The sequence below is a fragment of the Cnephaeus nilssonii genome, assembly GCF_951640355.1.
Source record: "Cnephaeus nilssonii genome assembly, chromosome: 18".
Taxonomy (NCBI): domain Eukaryota; kingdom Metazoa; phylum Chordata; class Mammalia; order Chiroptera; family Vespertilionidae; genus Cnephaeus; species Cnephaeus nilssonii.
Window position 1 is genome coordinate 12,405,350 of NC_137089.1, and position 21,649 is coordinate 12,426,998.

Consider the following 21,649-nt stretch of genomic DNA (forward strand, 5'->3'; position numbering starts at 1 on the left):
TGTGATTCAATACATATTGTAGGATTTTTTTGTTCTAGTTCAGTGAAAAATGCCTTTTATACTTTGACAGGGATTACATTAAATATGTAGATTGCTTTGGGTAGTATGGACATTTTAACAATATTAATTATTTCAATCTATGAGCACAGTATATCATTCCATTTATTTGTGTCATCTTCACTTTCTTTTATCAGTGTCTTTCAGTTTGAAGAGTACAGGTCTTTTACCTCCTTGGTTAAATTTACTCCTAGATACTTTATTCTTTTGATGCAATTGTAAATGGGTGTATTTTCATTATTTCTCTTTCTGATAGTTTATAAGTGTATATAGAAGTGCAACCAGTTTCTTTATATTAATTTTGTATCCTATAAATTTACCGAATTCATTTATTCTAATAGTTTTTTGGTGCCGTTTTTAGAGTACAGTATTGTGTCATCTGCAAATAGTGACAGTTTTACCTTTTCTTTCTAATTTGGATGCCTTTTATTTCTTTTTCTTGCCCAATTGTTGCGGCTGGGACTTCCAATACTATGCTGAAAAAAATTGTGAGAAGGCATCCTTATTTTGTTCCTGATCTTAGAGGAAAAGTTTTCAGCTTTTCACCATTGAGTGTGATGTTAACTGTGGGTTGTCATATATGGCCTTTATTATGTTGAGGTACATTCTCTATATACACATGTTGTTAAGAGTTTCTTTTTTTATCATAAATGGATGTTGAATTCTGTCAAATATTTTTTCTGCATCTGTTGAGATGATCATATGATTTTTTTAAATTTATCATTATTGTTGAAAGTATTATAGATGTCCACCATTTTCCCCCATTGTCCCCCTTCACCCAGTTTCCACCCCACCCCAGGCCTTTACCACACTATTATCTGTGGGCTTTGCATATTTGCATGTAAGTTCTTTGGTTAATCTCTTCCCACTGCCCTCTTTCTTTCCCTTTGAGATGATTTTTATTCTTCACATTGCTAAAGTTCTATACCACATTGATTGATTTGCAGATGTTGCACCATCCTGTGTTCCTGGAATAAATATCACTTGGTTATGGTGTGTGATCCTTTTAATGTATTGTTGAATTTAGTTTGCTAATATTTTGTAGAGGATTTACACATCTGTGTTCATCAGGGACATTTGCCTGTACTTTCTTTTTTTTGTGGTGTCTGTCTGATTTTTGTATCAGGATAGTGCTGGCCTCGTAAAATGAGTTTGGAAGCATTTTTCCTCTTCAATTTTTTTGGAATAATTTGTGAAGTATAAACATTAATTCTTTAAATGTTTGGTCGAATTCTCTTGTGAAGCCATCTCATCCTGGATGAGATGTTTTTTGAGTTTTTAAATTCTTGATTCAATTTCATTGCTTTTAATCAGTCTATTCAGGTTTTCTATTTCTTCATGATTCAGTAAAAATGGCCCTGGCCAGCACCTCCAGTCCCAGAGAGACTTCCAGCAGTTTCTCGCCTATTTGGCAGATGCTGTAGGATTAGTAAATGGATTTCCTTCACAGAGTCTGCTGCCCTTTAATCCACTGTTTTTTCACTGTGCCCAGGGTGGGCCAGTCTGCACAAGGGCCTCAGTGATATCCCTCCCTCCTGCAGTTCACTCATCAGGGGTGAGGTTACTGCTGTTATCAGGTCTCCATCGCTCTTACCCTTCTCTATGTGGTCCCTCTCTCCTTTGTTGTGCAGCTGTTCCATCAGTCCTCATTTCTCTTTTAGGAGGAATTTCTCTATATGTAGGTGTATATTCAGTGTGTCTATAGGAGGAGGTGAGTTCAGGGTCTTCCTACACTAGCACCTTGGACCTCATCAGAGTGTGAAACATCTTGTGGCCAGAAAGTAAAGAAGTTCCCCAAGAAATGATGGGGGTCTATCAAAAGGACACAGGAACCAACGTGAAAGGGTTTCCAATGTCCCACGCTGGTTCCATTTAAGCAACAAAGCAATGGGAGTATTCGATTATAACCCATAAAATAAAATATATATCTACTAGAGGCCCAGTGCACGAAATTCGTGCGGGGGGGGGGGGGGGGGCGTTGTTCCTCAGCCTGGCCTGCACCCTCTCCAATCTGGGACCCCTCGAAGGATGTCCTACTGCCAGTTTACAGGGATCGGGCCTAAACCGGCAGTCGGACATCCCTCTCGCAATCCGGGACTGCTGGCTCCAGCTGCTCGCCTGCCTGCCTGCCTGATTGCCCCTAACCACTCTGTCTGCTGGCCTGCTTGCCCCCAAATGCCCCCCCGCCAGCCTGATCACCCCCAACTGCCCCCCGTGCCAGCCTGCTCACCCCCAACTGCCCCCCCCATGCTAGCCTGCTTGCCCCCACCTTCCCTCCCCACTGGCCTGCTCACTCCAAACTGCCCCCCCCCGCTGTCCTGATCACCTCCAACTGACCCCCACTGATGACCTGCTCGCCCCCAACTGGCCCCCCTGCTCGTCTGCTTACCCCCAACGGCCCCACCCCCCACCAGCCTGATCACCCACAACTGCCGTCTCATCCTAGCCTGATCACCCCCCAGAGACCCAAGTTCCCAGCCCCTCCTTTTTTTTTTTTTTTTTTTAGCGCCTCCTTGAGCAGAGGCCAGGGCTGGCTGGAAACAGGTATCTGGGATTTATTTATCTTCTATAATTGAAACTTTGTAGCCTTGAGCGGAGGCCAGGGCCAGCCAGGGTGGGTGGGAAGCTTGGCTTCCTCCATCGCTGAGGGCAACCCAAGCCTCCTGCTCGCTCCAGCTCTGTGGCTGCCGCCATCTTAGTTGGGTTAATTTGCATACTCGCTCTGATTGGCTGGTGGGCATAGTGGAGGTATGGTCAGTTTGCATGTTTCTCTTTTATTAGATAGGATGAGTCCATACTGATATAAATAAATAATTGAACTAATAAATGGGGTAGAAGAAACAGCTCTTTTCATCATAGAATACTAATTAATAAATGTAGAAGAATAAGAAAGTTGGAAATCAACATTATCATGCACCACAGTAATAACTGATGCATTCAAGAACCAGAGATGGATGCCAATGTTAATGAGTAAAAGTTTGATGTAAAAAAGGATAGTGCATAATCTCCAACTATATCCCCACAGATTTTATTATTTTTAAGTGGGAAAATAGCAACTTTATAGTGACAAAACATGAAACACCACTTTACTAGTAGCATGTGATCAGAGTTAACAGTACCAGTAATAAAACATCAACATCACTTATCCAAATATGATGCAGAGAAGGGCATCACTTCTCTGGCATTCTTGTCAAAAATTCATAACCACATTCTAATGAGAAATCATTAGATAAAAGCAAGTCGAGAGGTATTCTGCAAAATAATTTGCCTGGGCTAGTCAAGAGTATCAAGGTCATGAAAGACAGAGAAAGCTAGAGGATCTGCCACAGAATAAAGAAGACTAAGGAGATGACAGCTAAATGCAGTGGGGATCCTACATTGGACACTTGACCAGAAAAAGGACATTAGTGGGGAAATTGGCAAAATTTAAATAAGACCTATAGATTACTTAATAGTATTATGTCAATGTGACTTCTGATTTTACTGTGGTTACATAGCTGGGTGAATGATATAAGGGAACTCTGTATATTTTTCGACTTTTAGGCAGGTCTAATATTTCAAAATTAAAAGTATTTTTGCGTGATTTTTTTTTTAGAGGAAGGAGACTTGGAACAGATGGCTTCTAAGTTCTCTTCCATCTACCCTTATTGTTCTACGATACAGTGTTCTGTGATGCAAATTAAGAGTGGCAGATTCAAGTACTTTTCTACTGTCTAGTAAGAAATATATTGAGACGGCTGAAAACAGGATCAGATTCTAAACTGTCAATTCCACTCAGTGGGGTGCGTCCTGGTTAGCTACTGTTGTGCCCAGTACTATAGTGAATAAGGTGGCCCTTGCCTCCAGGATGATCATAGTCTAGTGACACTTGAAAATGGCGTGGTCTTCTGTTCAATCACTTCGATTACTAAGGTCTCTCTTTCTTGACATTTTAAAATAAGGAAGTTGGATAGAATGATATAGAAATTGATAAGACTTGGAAACCTATCTAAGAGAGTAAGAGCCCCCATTTTATTTTTCAATCTGGATATATGATGAGATCATGATAAACATTAAATAAGATAAGCAATCTAGGGAGCCTTTGAGATTAAACACTTTGTCTATGAGGGACCAATTGCACATTCACATTAAGATTACCACCAGATAATTGAATATTCCGTTGCAGGCTAGTATGATGATGAATGTATTTGAGAATAAAGGGTAATATAATTCATACATTTGCTGGATAATTGTACTGAAGTAAGCTTATACTTTTTAAATTCCATTATGAGAGATTACTGAATAATCAACTGATATGTCTATTTAGCAAATCTTTACTGTTGAGAAGTCTTAACTGTTCCAGGAAATGTACCACAGTTAAGTCAGGAAGTTATGACTTAAGAATTTTTTAATTCTTATTTATTCGGGGGCTTGTTTCTTTTTTTAATATTTTTTTTTATTTCAGAGAGGAAGGAAGAGGGAGAGAGAGATAGAAACATCAATGATGAGAGTGAATCATGGATTGGCTGCCTCCTGTACCCCCGCTCCCCTCAGGGGATTGAACCCGCAACCTGGGCATGTGCCCTGACCGGGAATCGAACCATGACCTCCTGACTAACAGGTCAACGCTCAACCACTGAGCCATGCTGGTCGGACTTTATTTTTTTATTTTGTTTATTTTTCCTTTAGTCTAAGTGAAGTATAGCTTTAAATCAAGAAAACTGTGTAAATGAAATGGAAGTCTTAGTGCCACAATATATTTTACGAAAAAAAATTAAAAAATTGATTTTCACCATCATAATTTTGATAAAAGTCTTAACCCTAACACTTTCATGGGTCTGATGTCTTCTGTGTATCTTATTTCTGCAGTAGGAACATACAGTGTATGTGAAGTTTCAAGTCTCCACAGAATTGAAAAGTCAATGTGGGTACTGTACTTTGAAAAGTGTATACTGTCAGCCCAAGGTGTTTTTTAATCTTTCATCTCTTTTAAGGATCAAATATTATTAGAAAAATAAGCCATGGGCATTACAAATGTGGTCTGGTGAAATTCAATATTCACAATGACAATTCAGAATATGAGCTCCTTAGGGGAAAGTTAACCCACCACTCTAACTTTGCATTCAAATATCTTAAAGTATGCCATTGGTTTTATGAAAAGGTTTTGATCTACACTTCTAGTGTAAGTTCAAAAGAAAACCTACATTTTAAAGTGTATTCCTTTTCTGGGTATATTTACTTTGAACTATAGCATATAGTTTTCCTCATAAATCTAACCTGCCACTATCTGTTTTTAAGACTCTGTAAACTTCAAGTGGTTATGATGTGTGAAGTTTGGATTAAACTAAAATTTTTAGAAAACACATGTTATATATTTTGATTGTTTTGATTTTAACATGAGCCAGTCAAAAACTTGAGTGTCTAGCAAAGTAATATACTTTACTCTTACTGTAAGAAATCACAGAAAATTGCCCTTTCTCATCATGTTAACAATAGACAAATGAAGCAGCTGTTCTTATTCTTAATGTAGTTGTTTGAAAAACTAGCACAATTTAATGAAAATGTCTCTACTCATAAAACTTAAAATGCTCACACATGGAAAAAGTCATAATGTTTTGGCTAATATTGCTTTGTTAGGAATGTGAATGAGGTATACCTGCTTCGTAACTAGAATTCTATATAAATGGCATAAAACTATGAGGGAAAGCCAACTGAAAGAGGACAAAGAATGAATTAATGCTCTAAAAACTACAAATTCTTGCCCAAACTTAATTTTTTTTTTACAAGGAAGAATTATTACTTATATCCCTCTCCATTTCTTTTTATTTTTTAGGTGTAATTCTTGGGTCATCATTTCTACTCAGCGTAAATGATTTTCTCCTTAAAACAAGTCTTAGAGAAAGAAGCCGGATTCTGATAGGACCATGTTGTGCGGCTGCCGATGTGGAAGCTAGGTGGTGTAAACACAGTGGCAACCCAGGCCCAGAACAGTCCACACCCAAAATATCCATAGATTTGAGTGGGGGTCTGCTACAGGTATGTGGGCATTTTCTCTATTTTCCCCATAAGTTTTTAGCTAGCCTTTATTCATTTTTGAACTCTTTCACTACATTTTAAATCTTGGCACAGCCGGTGTGGCTCATTGGTTGAGCGTCAACCTATAAACCAGAAAGTCACGTTTAGATTCCCAGGCTGGGCACATGCCTGGGTTGCGGGTTCAATCCCCAGTGGGGGCATGCAGGAGACAGCCTATCAATGATTCTCTCTCATCATTGATGCGTCTCTCTCTCTCTCTCTCTCCCTCTCCTTTCCTCAAATCAATAAAAAAAAAAATTTAAATTTTAAATCTTGATGTGGTGAGAAAGGAATTATCAATTCATATACCATACAATTAACCTAATTAAAGTGCATAATTCACTGATTTTTTAGTATATTCACAAAGTTTTGTGATCATCACTTCAGTCCATTTTAGAACATTTTCATACACACACTCCAACACCCTGTGCTCATTAGCATTTGCTCCCCATTATTCTTTAATCCCCTCTCTAGGTTTACACAACTACCAATCAATTTTTTTTTTTCTGTTTGATTTGACTCTTCTGGACATTTCATGTAAATATATGGTACTTTGTGAGTGGCTTCTTTCACTTAGCGTTTTCTTTCATTTAGTGTTTTCAAGGTTCATCCATTTTTTAGTAGGTGCCAGTATTTCATTCTTTTTTTATGGCCAAATTAGTCCACTGTGTGTATGTGTCATATTTTATTTATTCATTTATCAACTTATGGACATTTGTCTACAAGTTTTTATGTGGACATGTTTTCATTTCTCTTGGATACATGACTAGGAGCAGAATTGCTAGGTCATGAATAACTTTTTCCTAATGTGTACACTTTTCTAATTACAAAGTAGTCCACATATCTCAAGCACAGTTTCATCAGCAATATATGAGAACCATTTTCTAATAGCAGATTCCTTAGACTAAATTATGATGACTAATGACATATAAGTCACATTGCAACCTTTAATTCTTTGTTTAGAGCCAAGTATAGAATGTATGAGGGTTTCCAACTTATTTCTTGAAAATTTTCTATTTGGATAGATTTTAGTATATTCTTTTTTTAAGATTTTAAAAAAATTTATCTTTATTGTTGAAAGTATTACAGATGTCCCCTTCCCCTCAACCCCCATTAACCCTCTCATCCCCGCTCCCACCCCCTTCCTAGGCCTTCACTGCACTGTTGTCTGTGTCCATGGGTTATGCATTTATGTATATAAGTTCTTTGATTAATCGTTTCCTGCACCACCCCCTTCCCTCTGAGATTCATCAGTCTGTACCATGCTTCCATGTCTCTAAATTTATTTTGTTTGTCAATTTATTTTGTTCATTAGATTCCATATATAAGTGAGATCATGTGGTATTTGTCTTTCTCTAATTGGCTTATTTCACTTAGCATAATAACCTCCAGGTCCCTCCATGCTTTCTCAAAGGGTAAGAGATCCTTCTTTTTTATAGCTCCATAATATTCCATTGTATAAATATAATCACAGCTTTTTTATCCACTCATCTGCTGATGGGCACTTGGGATGTTTCGAGATCTTAGCTATTGTAAATAATGCTGCTATGAGCATAGGGGTACATATGTTCTTTCTGATTGATGTTTCAGACTTTTTAGGATCACTGGGTCAAATGGCAGTTCCATATTTAATTTTTTGAGGGAACTTCACACTGTTTTTTATAGTGGTTGAACCAGTTTGCTTCTCATCAGCAGTATGCTAGGGTTCCTTTTTCTGCACATCCTCAGCAACACTTGTTGTTTGTTGATTTGTTGATGGTATCCATTCTGGCAGGTGTGAGTTGTACCTACCTCATTGTCATTTTAACTTGCATCTTTCTGATGATTAGTGACTTTGAGCATTTTTTCATATGTCTCTTGGCCATTTGTATGTCCTCTTTGGAGAAGTGTTTATTTAGGTCATTGGCCCATTTTTTAATTGGATTGTTTGTCTTCCTTTTATTGAGCTGTATATATTTTTTATATTAACCCCCTTATCAGATGTATCATTGGCAAACATGTTCCTCCCATACAGTGGGTTCGCTTCTCATTTTGATCCTGGTTTCTTTTGCTGTGCAGAAGTTTTTTATTTTGATGTAGTTCCATTTGTTTATTTTTTTCCTTTGTTTCTCTTGCCCTAGATGACATATCTGTGAAAATTATGTTATGTGAAATGTCTGATATTTTATCTATTTTGCGTTTATTTTTTAGTATGGTGTAAGTTGTGGTCTAGTTTCGCTTTTTTGCATGTACCTGTCCAATTTTTTCCAACACCATTATTGAAGAGACTGTCTTTACTTCATTGTATGTTCTTGCCTCCTTTGTCAAATATTGATTGAGCATAATGGCTTGGATCAATTTCTGGAGTCTCTGTTCTGTTCCACTGATCTATATGCCGGTTCTTATGCCAGAACCAGGCTGTTTTGATTGCAGTGGCTTTGTAGTATAGCTTGGTATCTGGTATTGTGATCCTTCCAACTTTGTCCTTCTTTCTCAAGATTGCTGTAGCTATTTAGGGTCTCTTTGGGTTCCATATAAATTTTTGGAGTGTTTGTTCTAGATCTGTGAAATATGCCATTGGTATTTTAATAGGGATTGCATTGAATTGTAGATTGCTTTGGGTAGTATGGACATTTTAATGATGTTAATTCTACAAATCCATGAACACAGTATATTCTTCCACTTGTTTATATCTTCTTCTGTCTCTTTCAATTTTCTGTAGTTTTCTGAGTACAGATCTTTTACCACCTTGGTTAAGTTTATTCCTAAGTATCTTGATTTTTTTGTTAATGGTAATCCCATTAACAAAGGGTAATCCCATTTGTTAATGGTAAATGGGATTGTTGTTGTTGTTTTTTTTTGTTTCTCTTTCTGAGAGTTCATTACATAAAAATGCCATCAATTTCTGGGTGTTTCTTTTGTATCCTGCTACATTGCTGAATTTATTTATTAAGTCTAGTAGTTTTATGGTGGTCTTTAGTGTTTTCTATGTACACTGTCCTGTCATCTGTGGATAATGACAGTTTTGCTTCCTCCTTTCCAATTTGGATGTCTTTTATTTTTTCTTCTTGTCTGATTGCTATGGCTAGTACTTCCAGTACTATGTTGAATAACAGTGATGAAAGCAGACATCCCTGACTTGTTCCTGTTCTTAGGGGAAATGGTTTTCATTTTTGCCCATCCAGTATAATGTTGGCTGTAGGTTTGTCATGGCCTTTATTGTGTTGAAGTATGGTCCCTCTATTCCCACTTAGCTCAGAGTTTTTATCAAAAGCTGGTGTTGGATTTTGTTTAATGCTTTTTCCGTGGCTATCAATATGATCAAGTTATTTTTTATCTTTTAATTTGTTTATGTGAAGAATCACATTTATTGATTTATGAGTATTGTACCAGCCTTGCATCTCTGGAATAAGTCCCACTTGGTCATAGTATACGATCTTTTTAATATATTGCTGGATCCAGTTTGCTGTTTGGTTGAGGATTTTAGCATCTATGTTCATCAGGGATATTGGCCTGTAATTCTCTTTCTTTGTAGTGTCTCTATCTGGTTTTGGAATTAGGATAATGCTGGCCTCATAAAAAAGAGCTTGGAAGGGTCCTTCCTCTTGGATTTTTTGGAATAATTTGAGGAGGACAAATGTTAGTTCTTCTTTGAATGTTTGGTAAAACTCCCCTGTGAAGCTCCCCGGACTAGGGCTTTTGTTTGCTGGAAGTTCTTTCATTACTGCTTCAATTTCATCAGTTGTTATTAACCTATTCTGGTTTTCTTATTTTTCCTGTTAATGTATTCTTTATATGAGTTGATATCTCCCAAATTTGATATAAATTCAAAAATTGAAAAAATGCACAATTATAGAAAATGGAAATGAATAATTTGTGAATAATGGAGGCACATTATATATTAATTACTTATTGTCATCTTAAAATTGTGTTGCCCCAACTTTTTCATCAGAGTTCTTACTGACACAGATCTAGATATGGAGGGATCCTAATAACCTATTGCTTTGTAGAGCTTTGGAGATTTTCCACATCTATTAGAAATGTTCACATATGTAACAATAAACATGTGGTATTGTGTTGTGTTATCGAGAACATTAATTGTATTACCATTTTTTCAAGGCAGCAAAGTAACTCCACATTAAAAACAAAAAGAACAGGGGCCAAATTTATGGTGATGGAAGATGATTTGACTTTGTGTGATGGGCACACAATGCAATATACAGATCATGTCTCATAGAAATGTACACTTTAAACATAGATGATCTTATTAACCATGTCACCCCAATAATTTTAATTAAAAAAACAATGAGCAAAACCAAGGTAGATCAGCTCTATATTATAAAGATGACTGTCTCTTCACAATTTAAAGGCTGGAGCAGTGTTCTATTTGACTTTTCACTTATCTCTATCTTTTCAGATCCAAAAATAATATTGATGAGAACCTAGATAGACTTAGTATCATATCTCTTACCTTCATTTCTGAGATACCTTAATTCCAGAAAGCAGGACCCAAACCCAGGATTTAAACTTAGCTACAAGGTATAGGGTTCATTTTTTCTACCTCTCTATATATTTGTGTGTGTGTGTGTGTGTGTGTGTGTGTGTGCGCGCGCGCATTTTATGGTTTTAGAATTAATGATTGTGCTTCCTTTATCCAATATATTCATAGACATTTAACATTATTGACATTTTGAATCCACAATTATTATTACCCACTGGTCAGACTTCTGTTATAGACTAATATTTTTCACATGTATAAAAAGGGACCTTGATCCCCTCTCATAAGAAACACTAAGACGTTTGTTCTGAAACTCTGCTATAGCTCCTGCCCAGTTGATTCCGGGCTTTGGAATACTGTGTATGGGCACATTCTCACTAAACACAGAAGTTGGGAGGCTTTTGAGTAGTTCAGGTTCATTTAGCATCTTCCACCTCTCTCTTAAAAATAAAAATGCAAGGAAAAAAACCCTATAATCAATATGTTTTTTAATTTCATGACAAAATGTAGGAAGCTATTCTACAAGCTTATTATTTTTATTTTATTAACATTTTGGCTTAGAAGATCTTCACTGCCTTTTCTTAGACTATAATAGGTGTTCTCTTCCCTCTTAGCTAAGTTAATAAACATTACCTCACATTAACATAATTTCATCATTAATTTAGCATTTAAAATTGATTGTTATTCACATAATATATGATGTAATTGATTTTGTTGTTTTTATATATTTACTCAAGCAATAGAATTACATCCTATAGGTCCAATTACTTAGAAATTATAGTTTACTTATTGTCAGTAATTAAATTAAACGTAATTGCAGTCTTGCATTAATTCAAATATGATTGTACCTAATTATTTTCATGAAGTGTTTATATTTTAAAGCCACTAAAATTTTTCATCTGGTTTTAAAGGTTTTCTGGGGTCAAGAACATTTGAATTGTTTAGTTCTTCTACATGAGTTACTCACTGGATACCTTAATGAGGAGAGAAATGCTGAAGTTTCTGAAGCGGTGCCACATGCGCCACCTCCTGTGGAAAAGAACCAGACATTTAAAAGTGAACAAAGTTCCGATGACCTGCGGACGGGTCTTTTTCAGTATGTAAGAGATGCTGGTAAGTAGTGACAGCTTCCGGGTGTGTGTGTGTGTGTGTGTGTGTGTGTGTGTGTGTACGCGCGTGTGTGTGCGTGTTTTAGCTGCACATTTCCTAAGTGGTAATAGAATAAAATCACTTGAAAAAGTACATTAATACCTGCAGTACAAAAAATAGTAAATTACCATTTGATATATCTTAAGGGAAAATTCTTGATTTGTTCCCATCTCAAACCCTATAAAATTGACCACCCAGCGTCTTCATAATTTTACTTTTATCCTCATAATTTTTTCTTGCTGTCATACACCAAAATGCTTTCCTTCAAAAATATACAGTTAATTATACTTCCATTTAACAGAACCTTTGAAAATGCCTGGTGTCTACGAAGTCTTGTTTTACAACGAAACCGAAGATAGCCCGGGCATGATGCTATGGAGATATCCAGAACCCAGGGTACTCACCCTCGTGCGGATAACGCCTGTGCCCTTCAACACCACAGAGGATCCGGATATTAGCACAGCAGACCTTGGTGATATGCTGCAGGTAAGTAATGACTACCCATTTTAAAATAAAACTATGTGGGAAAGTGCTGATTAGATAGTAGGACAAATGTTTGGAGCATACCTATTTTTTCTAACAATAGTATCTGAGAGAAATGCACACATATGTATCCACAAAGAGTATTTTAAAAGAGGGGACTAATGTAATTCAGATTCATAGTACATAGCAATTTTGAGAGTTCTCAATTCTACTCTTATTCCTATCGTAGGTAGAATACATAGTCTCTAAGACAAATAGGTGTCATTCAGTTTACCACATGTTTTTGTTTGAGTATGTATCATGTGCTCACAACTCCTCAACATTTTTAGAACTGCTCTCTGAAATGAAGTATGTCCACTTAAAGCCAGAATGGATGACTAAGTTTTCATTTCATTTCCAGAACTGAAAATGGTCTTGGGGCTTGAATGCTAACAGAAAAACTATCTAACCAGTGATAATATGCCATATGATTTTTGTGAGAGTTTGTTACTTACCACTTCCCTGAGCTTAATGTAAATGTCATTGTGGATATCACTCTATTATCATTCTGCTTACTAATATCCTATGAATCTGAATTTCTCCTAAATTTTTTTTTCTCTTAGTCTTCTACCTATTACTAGATCACACACCATCCACTCAAAGCCCAGGAATCAATCCCGATTGCCCTCCCTAACCCCCTGCCTCTAATTCATCAATAAGTCTTATTACTTCTACCTCCAAAATACGTCTCTGTTCCATCTATTTCTCTGACGAAACACCTTACGTCCAAGCGACCAGCTTCTGTTCCCTACTATAGCAGCTTTCCCTGCTGCAGGGGCTTCCTGTAGGTCTCTCTGATTCCATGCTTGACTTCCTAGAATGCATTTTCCAAATGGCAGCTCACATGATCTTTCAAAACGTACATCGGGTCACACCACTTCCCTAACTTGCAGCATTATGCTGACTTCCTCTGACACTTAGAATAAAATTCCCCTCTTGCCATGGCTACAAGGACCGATGATCTGTGCCCTTCCCACCTCTCTGACTGCAGGCCTGCCAGTCTCCCATTGCTCCTGTGCTCCAGCCACACGGCCCCTTTTGCTCCTGGAGCAGGGAGCATGCCAACACAGAGTCCTTTTCTCTTGTTCTGCTCCCTTCTTTGTCACTCAGGTATCAGCTCAAAGGTCATATCCTGACTAGTTGACTTTATTCTGGATTATATTACCTTATTTTACTTGCTTCATACATAGCTCTTTTTGCTATGCAAAATGATCCTGTGCATTTACTTATCGACTTGCTTATGGTCTTTCCATCTCTACTGTTAGAAAATGAGCTTCTTTTATGCCTTGATCTCTTATCTCCAGCCTCTGGCACATAGAGATATTCACCAGTTTTATAATGATTGCTCTATATTTAATAAATCAGAATAATAATATAAATCAGAGCAGTTCAAAATTCATATTAGCGTAGGTATTATTATACTAGAGGCCCGGTGCACGAATTCGTGTTCAGGGGGTGGGGGGCGCGGGGTGCGAGATGTATGTCCCTCAGCCTAGCCTGCACCCTTTCCAGTCTGGAACCCCTTGAGGGAGCGCACTGACCACCAGGGGGCAGCTCCTGCTTTGAGCGTCTGTCCTCTGTTGGTCAGTACACATCATGGCAATGGGTCGGGTCATTCCACAATTTGGTCAATTTGCATATTAGCCTTTTATTATATAGGATGTGGTCAGATGTTCACCTTCTGAATTGATAACCATGATGTATTATCATTCTGTCAAGTGAGCTGAGAGTACAGAACTATCCAGCTTGCCCAGATGTCGACAGTCTGTACTTTGATTCTATTTTTTATTATGATGAATCCTTTTAAGTAATTCTCCTTTGATTTTTAAATCTCCATATTTGTTTTTCCTGTCATCAATGTTATATTCATGATTGTCTTCTCTACCAGTATTCTTGGATAATTTTTGCTTTTAAAATAGCAATATCTTTGAACGCTACTGTCTTATTAGACTTCCCTAAATGCAGAACATCTGTGGTATTGTCAATCAAAATGAAAATACTCATGTATCAAAGTTTCAGCATCATGTAAGGTCTTTCTAACTGATTTTAGGGATCAGATTTATAGCTAAATGTTAATATATTTATGAACATAAATCTGATAACTATTAGTGATAGTATTATTCCAGGTGTAGAAAATAGGGCATCTAAGATAGTAAGTACATTCACTAATGATATGTACTTCACCCTCTCACTGTCGTTGGAGAGAGAGGAGCACATAGGGGTTAAGAGAATGAACTATAGCCAGAATGCCGGGTTCAAATTCTGACTCTGCCATTAGCAAACCATGTCACCTTATACAGGTAACTTAATCTCTCAGGTTCTTTGTTTTGCCTTTTTTTTTACCAATAAAATGAGGCTGTTAATACTGTGATGATTATAGGCATTAATGTTGTAAAATACCTGGAATAATGCCTGGCACGGAGCAAGTGCTGTGTAAGTATAAAGACTATCTGCACTGCTGCGATGACTGTTATCAGAACTCTTCTCATGAAGCAGAAGCACCGGCTAGACCCGAAAGAGCGGGGGGCTGATGACTCTGCAGGCCCTCTGGAGATTGGGACAGTTCCAGAAGCCTAGACAGTGGACCTGGCCGGTTTCCACAAGCAAAGAGTTGGTATTAGAGAGGTCCTGCCACATTCCATATCTTGTTAGGGAGACAGAAACTGAGATGTGAGCAGCGTTCGAAGACAGGGATGCTAGCCTAAGAACAAGACACGGTTGTACCCACTGTAAATAGAAAGGGAGAGCTTGATCCAGTGGTGGGAAGGAGCACCTGGAATTGACAGCTGCTCTGGCTGAGCAGTGCAGGTCAGGCAGCAGTTGCCATGCTGAAGTCCTGGTCCAACCCTTGAATAGCAGGTCCTCGAATAACCTTGTTTCGTTATAACATTGATGTGATGCTGTGGGACCTCAACTCTTGTTCATGTCAACTAGCCTGTGGGAAAAATTGGTTTCTTGATACATTGTTTTGGTGCAGCTCTAAGAACCCACCAATGATGTTAAGTGAGAACTTACTATATATCCCAGACCTGGAGCAGAATATGTGGAAATAACTCTCAGGGTTGCAATCTTAGAACCATACAAACTACTTCGTGTCCTTGGAAGGTCTGTTCAGAATAGAAAATATATTGCATGAATCACAAGTTTGATTCTTGATGACAGTTTTGCCTTGAGTACTTCCCTGGACTTGCTCCTGGGGACTCAGAGGCAGGTAAAGCGGCATCCACTCATAAGAAGCTCTCAGTGTAGCAGGGAAGTTTCTCTGGTCACTTGGGGTAGAGGGATCTCCCTGATTTCAGCTTCCAAGGAGAAACTCTCATCAGAGTCATTCTCCTGCGACATGTGAGTCTCTCTAGGTCTGTACCAGAGGCACACCTGCAACACTGAGCTGCGAGCCTGCACTGAGGGAGCTTATAAAAAGGCCTTTGTCATAGTGGCATCGTGCAGATGATGGGACATTAAAGTGCCAACCGCTGAGTCCTGCTCCCCTCCCCTTTTTATTTCATTAACTCAGTGACCGTAGTAATCTCTTGGAGCCTTAATTTCCTCAACTGAACCCCCAGAGTTAATGTTATTTATTTTTCAGAGTTGTCATGAGAATTAAGTGAAATATTATAGTTAAAACACACGCATGCGTTACTCATAGTGAGTTCCCTAGACTCCCCCTTCACAGGCGAATGCCTGGAGCACTAAAAGAGCCCTGTACTGGAATTCCAGCCTTCCATCTCTTTCCCTTCAGACGGTCCTAGAAGTTCTCAGAGTGCAGGGGATCACATCCTTTCCCTGAGAATAGCCTTCAGGCATTCTTTCACCCTAAGAGACTGACCTTGATAACCGTCTACAGTTGTCCCCCCGCCCCCTCATCCAGCATGCCTTTCATTACCTTATACACAATCTGTGTTGTAGTCCAGCTGGCCTGTCAGCAGCCCTAAACCAGCCTGTGATACTCCACTTCCCTCTCTTCATTCGAATCTCCCCTTTTCTGCTGAAATCCTAGCCCCACTTCCAAACAGCCCACGTGCCATCTGTTTCCTGAAGCCTTTCCTGGGCACCATCTCCAAACATTGTACCCCCTTCCTCTAAAGTCCAAAACCTTTCATGGCACCTGTTACGCTGTTGCTCACCCGATTCCTCACATTTTAACTGCGTGTCCTTATCATGTCTCCCTCCTAGACTGTAGGTTTCCACAGGAAATGATCACATCTAATTTGTCATTGTGTCCTTTATAGTACCCACTGCTATGGAGATGCTCAGTAAATACATTGAATGGATGAATGTCGTGTTCCTGTTTTATATTATTCAAAAGTATTACATTGTTTGTCATTGTCTTATAGGGGATATTGAGTGAGTTCTGGTTTTACAAACGGAATTATGTCAGGATGCATCGTATCATGCTTCAGTGGTATTATCTACCATAAACACAGTCTCGTGTTATTACATTACACAGGCTCTTGGTGAGATCATTGAATGTTCTGCCAAGCCCACTGCCCCCTAGACAGACGCTAGTTCTTCAATTCAAAGATAAGTTCATCTCCTTGTCTTTTAGTCCTAAAAACAATTGAGTTTGGGTAACTTTTTCCTGCAGGACCATTTAGTTCATGGAAAACTAACCTTATAGAGTTCACTTTTACAGAACCCTCCTATTTGCCTGTTTACACATCTTTTTGTGATTGATAACGGGATGTGTAGATAGGCTCCCATATGACTTTATGGAAATTATTTTGCAATTGTAGTGAAGAATATGGAAAACATGTCTATAATGTTAAATCAAACTAATCACAGGTTCTGACGAGAGACCCTGAAATTATTAAAGTTCACAGAAAACAACAGGAGCTTGTTTTGTGATCAGTTTGTAATTTTGTCATGTTAAACTTTAAGTGTTGGTAGTATATTTAGGATCTGCAAGGTAGGCTTATGCCGAATGTTCTGTGGTTTAGATGAGCTTAAGAATAAGGAATGTCCGGCACCGTATCTAGTGGGTACTAAGTTTTGCTCTCTTCTCATCCTGTTGTGTACTCTGCCTTCTAAGGATTCCGTTCGGGAAGCACCCTGGTTCCCAGATTGTCCAATTTCATCCATCCTCTGTAGTAGACTTGGTAACGGATATTTCCTTCTCACCCAGATCACTCATGGTGTTTGTTCTTCTTCTCTGAATACTGTATTATTCTTGTTTTTGTATTTATTTGCATTTGTGTGCTGCACTAAATTTTTAGATGTCTTCATTTGTTATGTGACAATAGGCCAAACTAAATACCATCTTTCCCCTAAGGACCGTAGGAGTATGAAGCTGCAGCATTACAATTCAAGACAAACATTAAGTGGATGGGAGGTCGCTAAAGCAATTTAAACAGACGGGGGACAAAATTAAAGAAGGAAAACGGAGGATGAGTTTGGCACTGATAATATACTTTATGGGTTAAAAAGAAAGATATAAGAGCTAATGTCAGGAATTTCTCTAGTGCAAGAACTCTCTAGGATGTACATAAGATTGCAGGTGTTAAAAGAGAAAAAAAGAAAGAATACATTTAGGGAATTTAGGGGAAAATTAACATAGGTTCACAAAACAAAAATAAATAGACACTTAGATTCAGATCCATACTTTCAGAAAATGTAACTATAAATTAATAAATGAGACAAACAGCTATCTGTTCTTTTTATTTCTACTTCCCAGCATTTCTCCTTAACAAGTAACTATTGAATATCTCCTCAATATCAATATAGGAACAATGTGTGTACAAATGAGGACATAAAGAGATAGAAAATCTACCCCTACTCTTATAAGGTTTATAATATAATTGAAAAGAGGGCATAATTGCATCTGCAAGCCCATAAGTTAGAATAGCTGAATATTTATTAGCATAGACCAGTACATTTATATAGGAAGAATCGTGTAATTCTGACATCTGAAGAGTACATGGAATTAATTGGCGGGAGAGAATAAATTTGTTACTAGAGCTATATGATTTCATAGGACTTTCTCAGTTATAAAGGCATTCTTGCCCTGGCTGGTATGTTCAGTGGTTAGAGTTTTGGCCTGTGCTCAGAAGGGTCTTGGGTTTGATTCCCGGTCCAGGGCCCATACCTGGGTTAAGGGTTCAGTCCCTGGCCCTGGTCAGGGCATGTGTGGGAGGCATACTCTTTCTCCCTCCCTTCCACGCTGTCTAAAAATCAATGGGAAAAATATCCTCAGATGAGATTAACAAACAAAATAAACGCATTCTTAAGCTTCAAAATTTGGTGCAGAATTCTTATATGAAAACATCATGACTAGAGTCCTTAAAGGATATTTTCACAAGGATAACAAGAAGAAAAAGAGACAAAAGCAAGCTGTATCATTTGTTTGTTTCTGGTGGAGAAGGAGAACAGGAAGCCAAAGAAATCAATGCACTTGTTCCCAATTCACTTTTGTGTGTCTGGCTCATAAGTTAGGGAAGTTAGTTTTTTAACTAATAGGATTACAAAATTTTGGAAGAATAATGAACAAAAAATTGTATACTTAGAAACAAAGGAGAATCTAAGTGGTTGAGAACTGTGTTATTTTTGCTCTGATGTGTTGTGGTCACCTTGGTGTATTATACCCAGTGCTGTGCTAGGTGCTCTTCATATACATAACCTCATTAAATCTTATTTTATTCTGTGATGTGGGCATTATCTCCATTATATAAGTGGGGAAACTGAGGCCAGGTGAAATTAACTGGTCTTTTACCATAAAATGTAAAGTGGGAGAGCCAGAATTTTATCCCAGGTCTTTCTGAGACTCCAAATCCCATGCTCTTCACCCTCTGTGTACAACATTAGGATAATAATATTGTAGATGATATGTTGGGTGATGATAAGCTACTTTATTGAGAAATGTGAAAAGAAGGAAAATAAAATTATTCTTTTACTTCAAACTATTAAATCATAAAACAACAAACCAGACCAAAGATATACAAAATAACCTTAAATAAAAGGACTCCCAGACACACAAGATGGGTTGGGGATATCTCAAGAAAGAATGTTTACTTCAGGAAAAGAGCTGGTCAGCTCTAGAAGCCTAGGAGGTTCAAGGAATTATTCGCTGACAAAAGCTCTCCTGGCAACATCCAAAGAATTGGTACCCACGTGTCTGTCTGGTTTATCTGTCAGCTAAATCCCATTTGTGGAGATGCATGTAGCAGCTGTCCAATCTCTGTGTCTAATATTCAGATCATCCAACCACCCAAACAACCTTCTAATAGTTTGGCTCCCAACACAATCTGTCTCTGTAGGAAGGACCATACACTGCTCAGACCAGCATCAGTATCCAGGCTCCTCGGCAGTTACACACCGCATGGTAAATTAATAACTTGGCATCTGGTTTATATATCAGTCTCCCACGAACTTTGTTGCATGACTCGGCATTCCTAAATTCAGTCAGTGCTAGGACACCATGAAAATTTTCTGGGACTACAAGGTCAATGGCCAGATCTTGAATTATGGTGAATCCATCATGCTAAGTACTCTCTTGTGGTACCTGCCTTCCCAGCATGCTGGTCTTTCCCAGATGACATCTTTATTGTGTCTTGTGTCACAAGCCTTTCCAAACAAACGTGTGCTCTCAGTACCTTCAAGAGTTGTGAGGAGCAGAGATAATGCATGTAAAGCACCGAGCTTTGTACAGTTAAAGGCCCATTATTATTATGACACTGGATAAATGGTAGCTGCTGTCACGATTATTGTCATCATCGTCGTCCTATCCATCGGTTAAAAAACCTGGGTCCTACTGTAGGAGACCAGGGAAGCCCTGTTCTGAGAAAGTTTTGTGTTTCTGGTCTGTTAATGGCAGTAACTGTCCGAACGCTGCCTCTGCAGTGCCCAATGGCCCGCTCCCCCTGACTGAGAACAGCTACTGTGAGAGACAGCACTTCCCCGGGCACAGGGCCAGGTGCTTCCCAGGTGGTACGTCAGCCACAGTCCTGTAGGTTGCAGGTAGCAGGAACTCAGAAACCCCACTGGCACTAAAGCTGGCTTAGCAAAACATGGTCTCCCCACTGTCTGTGAGGATACAGTGGGGAGCCCTGGACACCAAGGGCAAAATGCTGCTGGGCCTCTGGAAAGACGGGGCCAGGACTGAAAGAGAGGAGCCCAGGGGAATATTTGCTCACTTCACTTTCTCTGCTGTTTGCCCATATTTGCTTTTTTCTTCCTTTTTAACAGGCTAGCTTCCCCCGCCCAGCTTCTCAGGCCACCTCGTCATCTACCCACAGCTCCCAGAGCTCCAAGTTCAACCTCCAGTCCAGTTCCACTTTCCTGGTTGAACTGGTTGTGTCAGGAGCTTGGCCCATTCAACTACAGCTATGGGTGTGGAGTCACACTCACCAGCGTGGCTGTGAATTCATTGTGAGCTTACAGCTACCCTAAGGGATCCACTCTATATCACCTCTCTCTTACTGCGCTTGTGGCCACACTCCTGGTCAGCACTGGCCTCACTCGCAGTGTTTCTGCCCAGCCTGACTGGCTCTGAGGCCGCACAGTGTGCTCAGCTCTATGGGAAGCCTTTTGCAGATGGGCTGTGGCTAGAGAATTGCCCCAGCACAGGGTCTCTAGAAAGACTGCCTCACTGAAAAGTTGACTCATTCTTGCTATGGTTTTCTCAGCCTTTCCCTTTGCAGATTCTGGCAAAGCTGTTTCTCTCTGCACATCAAAGGCCATCTGCGTCTGGAGAAAAGCCTCACATCACTTTTTAAATCTTCTCATCGTCCTCCCCCCGCATCCTCCCAACATACAGATCAGGCATGCTTCACGTGTGTTTTACTGACACACATGAGATATGTTCTTGTCCCCAAGATGCTTAAGCGATAGCTTGTCTTGATCCGTGCTTCCTTCCTAACATAGGCCGGTGTGGCGCACAGGCAGCTGCACAGGTGCTGGATCCTCCCCCAGCTCTAATGATGTGTGAGAACTTGACATAGAAAATACTTGCTATTTTTGAAATTGAGTTTACAATGTGTGATGCTTAATGTCTGTAGCTTAGTGGTGATTTAATTGTGTTTGGTATTCTAGTAACATTTTATCTTGCACACTTATCCACAGACTGAACTAAAGCTTCATTAAACCTTATAGTTGTATGGATTTGAATCTATTTGTTAATTACATTGGAAAAATGTTCCAAGTCAGATAGTAATACTCGATATTACCCAATAAATTAAAAAACGAGACTTTTGTGCTTTAAATCTGGCTTTACGAGCTTCCTGTGACGCTAGGGCACACCTGCTAGGCCAGGTTATATTAGGCTGGTGACGCTGCAGAAGAGAACCCTCTGAGAGATACTCGCAACCTAACGCGATCTGCCTCTTCTATGCAGCTTACAAAGAATAAAGGGAAGCGTTCTTGGGTGTTTCTTTCCAGCTGTGTTGGGCGGATCACTTA

The 21,649-nt window shown here is 39.0% G+C and overlaps 1 protein-coding gene across 6 annotated transcripts in view; it reads left to right on the forward strand.

Moving 5' to 3' along the window:
* Nucleotides 1-21,649, forward strand: part of VPS13B (vacuolar protein sorting 13 homolog B) — a 604,787-nt gene that overhangs the window by 458,513 nt on the left and 124,625 nt on the right. For all 6 annotated transcript variants that reach the window (XM_079796380.1, XM_079796377.1, XM_079796379.1 and 3 more), the window contains 3 exons: nucleotides 5,870-6,072; nucleotides 11,500-11,701; nucleotides 12,039-12,223. In XM_079796380.1, coding sequence (XP_079652506.1) covers nucleotides 5,870-6,072; nucleotides 11,500-11,701; nucleotides 12,039-12,223 — 590 coding nt within the window. The remainder of the gene's footprint in view (nucleotides 1-5,869; nucleotides 6,073-11,499; nucleotides 11,702-12,038; nucleotides 12,224-21,649) is intronic.